This window comes from Acanthisitta chloris, unplaced genomic scaffold (assembly GCF_000695815.1).
Source record: "Acanthisitta chloris isolate BGI_N310 unplaced genomic scaffold, ASM69581v1 scaffold13392, whole genome shotgun sequence".
NCBI classification, from domain to species: domain Eukaryota; kingdom Metazoa; phylum Chordata; class Aves; order Passeriformes; family Acanthisittidae; genus Acanthisitta; species Acanthisitta chloris.
Window position 1 is genome coordinate 5759 of NW_008661112.1, and position 8336 is coordinate 14094.

General features: G+C 48.4%; 1 protein-coding gene across 1 annotated transcript in view; it reads left to right on the plus strand.

The window, feature by feature from the left end:
* The first annotated feature begins 2135 nt into the window (after positions 1-2135).
* Positions 2136-8336, plus strand: part of CERS4 (ceramide synthase 4) — a 17229-nt gene continuing 11028 nt past the window's right edge. Inside the window, exons 1-2 of the mRNA XM_009070111.1 lie at positions 2136-2155; positions 6347-6520. Coding sequence (XP_009068359.1) covers positions 2136-2155; positions 6347-6520 — 194 coding nt within the window. The remainder of the gene's footprint in view (positions 2156-6346; positions 6521-8336) is intronic.

Here is an 8336-nt window from a genome sequence, read left to right on the forward strand (position 1 = left end):
AAGGCCAGAACTTGCCTTTGGAGAAGTTTCTTGCTAAGTTATTGCTGCTCAGGCTCAAAGCTTTGAGCCTTATTCAGTGTGTGATTCCCTTTTGTCCCTTTCACCTTCCAAAATGTGTGGAAAGGTTTTTATTGGTGTCTGAACTGCTTGTTGTACAGTCTGTGGGGATAAACAGGCTTTGGGGGCAGTGTTTTCTGTCTCCAAACAGACTGAAGGACATGGTCTCACTGGCACTGCCTGACTTGCTTTGCTCAGTACTGATGAGCTCAGAGAAAGAAGAGGTGAGCAGTTCTGGGGGAATTAACTCCCTCCTGGTTCTTTGTGTGATCTTGCAACCTGAATTCTTATCCCACTGTGGCCTGAGGCCAATAACTTGATTTTCTTCTTCAGTTCTATCAAGTGATATCAGATAGGAACTGGCAGAGAGAGGATTGTGGCTTGTTCAGGGTTCTGCTTGACAGGATCTCACAGGAGGTTCTCCTGGCAGGCAGAGGGGCCCTGGCAGCTGGTTGATCTTCCAGGACAACCTCCTGTGAGCACATGTAATCCATCCTAGCATGCAGGAAGGCAAACACGAGTGGTAGGAGGCCAGCAGGGCTGACCATGGGACTGTGCTCGAGCTTAAACACAAAGAGGGAGTATCAGGAAGGTGGAAGATGGCCAGGAGGAATAGAAAAGTGTTGCCTGGGCATGGAAGAATGCAGACAGGAAAAGCAGAGCTCAGCTGGAGTGAGGGATGTGAAGAACACCCAGAAAGGCTTCTCAGAGCCCTTTGGCAGTGAGAAGGAGGCTAAGAAAAATTGAGGCTCACTGCTCTGAGCATCTCCTGCCCAAAGACACGGGTGAAGCCAGAGGCACTCGGTGCCTTGTCTGGCAAAACCACTGGTTGTTTTTCACAGAGCAACACCAGGGAGTTGTGCTCATGCCCTCAGTGAGGCTGATGGAGGCAGAGGAGCTGTGTGATTTGCATCCTGACGTGGGTGAGTGACATCAGCTCGAGCCTGTGCTGTGGGTCAGAGCTGGCAGTCTGATCAGGCACTGCAGGCACACGAGGAGAGCTGGGGAGCAGAGCACAAGGTATGGGAGTGACTTTGTAATTTGTGCTGGGTGAGGAGGATGTTCTCTGCAGATCTAGGTGAACGAGTTTCTGCTTGCTGAACTTTTATTTGCCGTTTCTAATGTTTGTTTGGGGTATTTTATGCTTTTTCTGGGAAGTGCTCTCCCTAAAGGTGGTGTACATGGAAAGTGTTGTCTTTGAGCAGAGCAGCACATGAGCAGCAAAGTGAATTTAGTCTTGTGTGGACAGCAGGCATGAAGTAATTTGGTGGGAAATGTCAGCTGGGAGGTGTAAGTGGATGTCTAGGATCTAAGGAGATCTAAGGAGAACATCTGAAAGCCAGGGAGGTGAGATGGTCATTGGTGGAGAAACAAAGCTGCACAAGTAATTTCAAATTTCCAGCCAGCGTCCGAAGAAGATGTGGAGAGCAAAGTCTGGGAGAGGAGGGAGAGCCTGCATACATAGTGTTGGTGATTATGAAGGGAAGGAGGTTCTGGTTTTGTCTCTTTCACTCTTTCAGAATTGAAAGTCTTTACTTCATGCAAAACCAACAGGGAGATTCTGCCAGAAGCTGTGGGTTCAGAGTCGCAAGAGAAAGAGCTGAGAAAGCTGAGGAACAGAGGAGAAACAAAGCAGAATTAGCTGCAGGTGGAAAGAGATTAATACCTAACTCTGTCCATGTGGTTGGAGGTTCTGCATCACTTATGGCTCATAATCATCTCCTGAAGCTCAGAGACTGGAGGTGCTGGGTTTGTGGGGATGTTACCTTGGCAGGGTGAGGAGCCACAGCAGACAGGGAAGGGCAGTAGTCAGTTCATGAACTGGAGCTATAAGGAAAGGCTTAAACATCTTTTTATTGCCGTGGCAGGACATTGTTGGAGAGGCTTTTGTCTTAGCTGATAAATGTGGGCTGAGCCCCTGGGGCAGTGTCTGTCCATGGTTACTTCACATGAGGAGAAGAGCTCACAGTGGTGAAGAACCTGGAGAGGGATGGGCAGGAGAGGGATCCAGGATGCTGCCCTGGATGAGGCAGGATCAGAGGGCAGGTGTGAGCAGTGTGGCTAGCAGGGATAAGGAAATGGAAATGAACATATCAAAGCCAAAGTGAAATTTGAAGAGCATAATGCATTCCCTTCAGGCAGGAGCCTGGGACTGATCTCTGTCTCAGCATGTGGAAAGTAAAGCTACATGCAATGAAGAATTTTGGAGCAATGATTTTCTTATCTAGTAATTTTACCTAATCTTTAGTGGCAATACTTGATTTATGTTAGGGGAAAAAATTGTATAAAATATCTTTTAAAAAAAAAATGAAGAGAAAATGATCCCTGCAACTGTTATCCCAATATTGTGATCTTTAGCGGTGAAGGTTTTACAACAAAATAATGGATGAGAAAACCTCAGAGATGGAGAGATTAAACATAATGTGGGTGTTCAAAGTACCCAGTGCTGTGTTGGCCTGAGCTTTACTCCTTGAAATGGTTTATTTCTGCACAAAAGAGGTACAGTGAGCTTCATGTCTGACCTGCTCACCTCTCTTGGGTAGCTGTCACTGGTAGGTGAAGGTGAAGGTGAACTTCCCAGGGTTGTGGGAAGTATCAAAAAGGTAACAAATTGCCTCAAAAAGAGCTACCAGGAGAATTTGCCCATGAGTGATTGATTTCCAAGCAGAATAAGCAAAAGTTCAGATGCAGAATAGGCAGTGGAAACCCAAATTCAGGCAATATGGACCTTCTAGGAAGCTTTATAACTATACAGAGTAACTCTGTTTCTTGGCCCAAACAGCCTCTCAGAAGGTAGGATAAGCTTCTCTGTTTGGCTCTCCAGCATGTCAAGGTTGAAGAGGCTTTTTTTGGTTTCAGGGATTTCAGCCATGGCCCCATGGCAGAAGTAAAGCACCCTGACTTGAGAAGCAGCATGACTGCATCCTGGTAGTGGTTGTGCTTCCACATTAACTAGCAATTTCCCCCGTGGCAGTGCTGCTGTGGCTAATTACATCCTGGGAAAACTGGCTGTGCCAGGAAAGCTGCTGCAGGAATCCCTGCAGGAATCCTTGCTCTGGCTGCAAGGTCCTCAGCGTGGTGCTGCACTTAGGGCAGTAAGACTCAGCAGACCCAGATGGCTTGGCCCAGAGCCACCAGAGTGTGTTTGCTGCTGTGGCACCCACAGCTCTGTGTGCCTAGAAAATGAGCCACATCTGCCCTAATTGGGTGCTCTGAGACCTTCCCAGCCAGTTCTGCCCAAGACATGGAAAGAACTGTGTAAGCTCTTTCTGTTTCTTCCCCACCCTTATCTGCTCTATTCACATATGTAAATGGACGTGAGGATTTGGGTATTAATGTTTAGCCTGGGAATGGAGCTGAGCAGCAGGAGAACTCTTTGAAGATGTAGGCAGCAGTTAACATTCTCTGGGTAAACCTGCTTGGCCATTTCCCCTGTGAGATGAGGAGGAACCTCTCTGGCTGTGCTGCCTCCCCAACAGTTGTGCTTCGAGAGCGAAACTCGGCGCAGAACTGGCCCTGAGGGTTGGGACAGGATTGTGCTGGGGCTCAGGGTGCAGGGAGCCCTCAGTGCTGCTCTGCTCAGCAGGTTTGCTCTCCCTGGAGCAGCTCAGAGCCAACAGCAGAGACCTTAGGAAGGCAGAGAACTCAGAAAAAAACACCACGTTTGAAAAGAAAAGCCAACCTAAAACAACAACACCAGGAAAGGCAAGATTTGACCAGGTACATGCAGTGGACAGAGGGTGCTGGGCTGCACAGAGCCCAGTGGCTTCAGGACCTTCTGAGCCACCTCAGAGGAGCTCTGTGGAGTCCTCGTTGCCTCTTGGTGCACTGTGGGCTCAGTAGGCACCAAAGCCTTGTCCCCCTGGCCCCGTGGCATAGTTGTGATCCTTCTCTGTTCTTCATGTCATCCTTGCATGTATCATCCACCATAAACTTAGTGCTGCTCATCCAGTGTTTGGGATGTTGGTGGCTGTTTGTGAATCATAGAATCCTAGAATCAACCAGATTGGAAGAGACCTCAAAGATCATCAAGTCCAACCCTACTGTGGTCACCAGCCCATGGCACTAAGTGCCACATCCAGTCTCAGCTTGAAAACCTCCAGGGATGGTGAATCCACCACCTCCCTGGGCAGCACATTCCAATGCCTGAGCACTCTCTCCCTAAAAAATCTCTTCCTAATCTCCAACCCAACCCTCCCCTGGCAGAGCTTGAGTCTGTGCCCTCTTGTCCTGCTGCTGGTTGCCTGGGAGAAGAGACCAACCCCCACCAGACTCCAACCTCCACTCCCAGTGCTGTTTTCCTCCAAACTCTGTGTGAGGAGGTGTCTTCTCTGTCCAACCTGTGTTCAGAGCTGAAGGGCTTTGTCCTGTCTACTCCTGCAAAGCTACAGCTAACAGGATAGATGCTCTGTGAGGCCTAAAAAACTCCTGAGAAAGAAATGGGCCTGTTCACCCTTTTCCATGGGTGCTCCAAGGGCCTTTCAGACGCACCATTGTCTTCTGCTCTCCAGGGACCTCCACTTGGGAACTTGACCTGTGCAAACTGCAAAAGGTAGAGAAATTGCTTCCTATCACACCCTTTGCTGTATTTTTGCCATGTGTAGATACAGCTGCAGAGATGAGGAAATATTCCAGGAGGGTCATCCTGGCTGTATATATTTTGCCCACGAGAGCAGATTAGATGATAATGGCTGTTTACTTCCTTAGCACTTTGGTTCTATAGATTTCCCCTAAGCAAATCTAAAGACCTGTTTGATAATGTCCTGCAGAGCCCTCGGTGCAGCTCAGCTGCTGTTCCCTGCCAGGTGTGGCTTTGTGTGGCTGCCAGATGTGTACAGTTTGGAGGGACAAGCTGAGTTTGTCCTTGGGAGCTGGCTGAGGTGGCAGGACATACCTGCTGTCTGCACACCAAGAGAGCTCTGGGGCTGGAGAGGTGTTTTCCAAAGAGCTGAGACAGGGATGAAATGTCATTTCTCTCTTGAGTTCTCCTGATGCTTTTCCTGACTACAGCTGAGACTCTTAGCACCTAAGAAAGTTTGCCAACGTGTTTGGGGTTGGTGTTTCTCATGCCTTTGTAATTCAGACACCTCACTTGGGTTATCTGGCTGTCCTAAGCTGCTATCCAGTAGCTGTGTGAAGGGCACAGTCTGTGTTGGGGTGGTGGCACCGTGGCAGGTGATGGTGTTGAACTCACAGAATCACACAATAGAGCTGGAAGGGACCCACTAGGGTCATCAAATCCTGCTCCTGCCCAAACACCCCAACACTGCACCCTGTGCCTGAGAGCATTGGCCAAACACTCCTGGAGCTCTGTCAGCCTTGGGGCTGTGCCCACTGCCCTGGGGAGCTGTTCAGTGCCCAAACACCTCTGGGGGAAGCTCCTTGTCCTGCTCTCCAGCCTAACCCTGTTCCAGTGCCCAAATACCCTCTGAGTTCAATTCATCATAGTTTCTATGGTGGCATTTCCCTTGTGCTGTTCAGGTGATCTCAGTGGACATTTCATTCCTGTTTCCTTCCTCTGTGCTGCACAGTCTGTTGGATTTCAGCCCTTGTGCCTGGGATGTCTGTGGTTAGGAGCTGGAAGGAGCAGCCTGTACTGGAGGGTGCTGCAGCTCCTACTTGTGCATGGGCAGAGTTATCCATACCAGCATCTGTGTGTGGATGCTTCTTGCCCCATCCCACTGCCCTTGATGCTGCTAAACTCACTGCTCATGTGTGGAAATCCCACCCTCTGGCATGGTCCTTATAACTATATTAAGGATCCAGCTTAGCACCTAGCACCAAAATTCTCACCTGGAAGTGCTTCCCTTAGTAATTTAGAGCAAAAGATTGATTTTTTGTTTTCCTCTTTTCTTGTTTTAAGGTGATGTCTCAGGATACTATTGCACACACACAGACAGTGCAGTTGTAGTGTATAAGTAGGAAGAAATGAATACAAAGAATCACAGATTGAAAAATAAGGCTATGTGCAGAGAACAGGAGAGCCCTGGAGCAGCTCTGCCACCTCCTCATGGTACCAGAAAGGAACCTGTGAGCCTGAGGAGCTTGACACAATGTTCTGTGGAATTCTGAGTCACTTCTCCCCATTTCATCCTTTTTCTGGTGCTGTGCCAGGAATCATCATTCACCTGATAGGGATCTGGGAGCAGATTATCAGCTCTCTGGGCAGCACTGTGTCCCACAGCTCCTCTGCTCTGACAGCCTCAGCGAGGGAGGAATCCTCCCTGGGCTTCAGTGGCTTGTGCTGACAGGTTCTACTGCTCCTCACTCTGCTCTCTCCTCCCTGCAGGATGGCTCGTGCTCTCTATGAGTGGCTGTGGCAGCACGAGTTCTGGCTGCCCCCAGGAATCACCTGGGAGGACATGCAAGAGTCTGAGGACATCCATTACCCCAAGCCTCGTGATCTGCTGCTCAGCATCCCTTTTGCTTTAATCTTGGTTGCCCTTCGATGTGCTTTTGAAAGGTGAGTTGTTTCGGTGCTGGTTGGGGTTACCTAGGGATAATGGTAGCAGTTTGGGTCCCAAACTGGCTTTATTGTCTGTGCCAATGCATGGCTGAAGAGTTCACAGAATCTCCAGGTCACACAGTCTGCTGGGGTGCATTTTCCAGCTCTTTTTCAGCCCTGTGTGCTGCATAAAGGAGTTTGTTGGATATGGATCACAAACCCTACCCTTAAGGTCTAATTACAAGCAGTGTGATTTCCTACACTGAAAACAGGTCAGCCTGGATGAGATTTGTCTGTGTTTTCCAAGGTTGGTTTCTGTGTGTTGAGCATTACTTGCAGTTTCTGGGTCAGGTGTGGTAGAAATCATGTTTAGACTATATCATACAGTTCAGTCTCCTTTATCTGGGGATCTGACAGACAAGCCTGAATCAGATGCATCAGATTGGGCTGAGCCCTCAGCATCAGCCACGTGGGTGTGTGCATAGCCTTGGCCACTGCTCTGGGCTCAGCCACTGCTCTCTCCTGCTGTAGGGAGACATCAGGAGCTGCTTCCTCCAGCTTGAAGCTGCTACAGACCCTTCAATCCCAGAATTTCTCCTCTCCTGCTGCTGCCAGCCCTGCTTTGGGGGCTGCTTTCTGCAGTCTCTGTGATACCATCTTCCAGGGTTGGCACAAGGAGTTACTCTGACCTGAGCATCTCTCTGGCCAGAGCCATTTGAGTGGTTTACACATTGCACTTCAGCACAGAAAATTTGGGGGTTAGGACCAGGGTATAACCAGAAATGCTGTAGGGATCATTGAATTTCATAAAGGGCCTGAGCTGGTGCTGCAGCAGTTTGGTCAGTAGTTAACGTGGTGTGTGGCACAGCTGGGGGATAACAGATTTACCACAGCATCAGCCATTGCCAAGGCTGCAGAGCAAGTCCTTGTTCCTGATCTTGAATACACTTTGAAGTGGTTTTCAGTCTTGTCCAAATCAGTATTCGTAGCTGCTCTCTGGAGAGGTTAATATTTTGAAGTAGTCTAGTCAAAATCTAAGTGAAGCTTAGAAAGAGAGGAAAAGGACAATTTAAAAAAGTTTCATTCTGTTTTGAGTTGGCTGCACAAAAAATGGACCTTTCTGTAGGCTAGAAGGATGTTCTTTCTGTAGTTTGTCTGTGGCACAAGGACAGCTTGGAAAGCTCATAGGAGTTGAAGTGGTTCAGAGCTCTCCTGTGGGAACTTGTTTACGTACAACACTGACTGTAATTTGAAGAGTCTTATTAAAACCAGATGTGTGAATAGTTCTTTAAATCATCATTTTATGATGCTACAAAACTGGAATCCAGATCTCTTCTTTGTAAACAACATGTTTAGTGTGCATTCCATAAGTTCCTTGGGTTTTATTCTGCACTTTTCCTGTGGATGGAGGTGTCTTGGTTACCTTACTGAGGTGGGAACCAAGTGCTCTGGGTGACCATTAAGGCACAGGTGACTCTGCTGGGCTGATGTGTTGGTTTCTGGGCTTGGTTGGGCAGCCACACTGCTCCCACTGCTTTTGGATGCCAATGGCCAGACAAAAAGATTTTTTTTCCTCTCCCATCCAAGTGCTGCCTCAGCTGGGAGTGTTTGCACAGCCCTGGTCCTACTCATTAATTTTAAAGCTGTTTTGATTCACAAAGTTCATTAAAGAAAAGCTTCATGTCACACCCTTAGAAAAAGATAATATCACAGGCCCATTTTACAGGTCCAGGGAACCTGTAATCATAGCACTTTTTTCCCTATGCAAATTACAAGCTGCTGTTCTGAGCTGTACTCCTGTCCATCCTAACTCTGCAGTGGTTTGTTTCAGCAG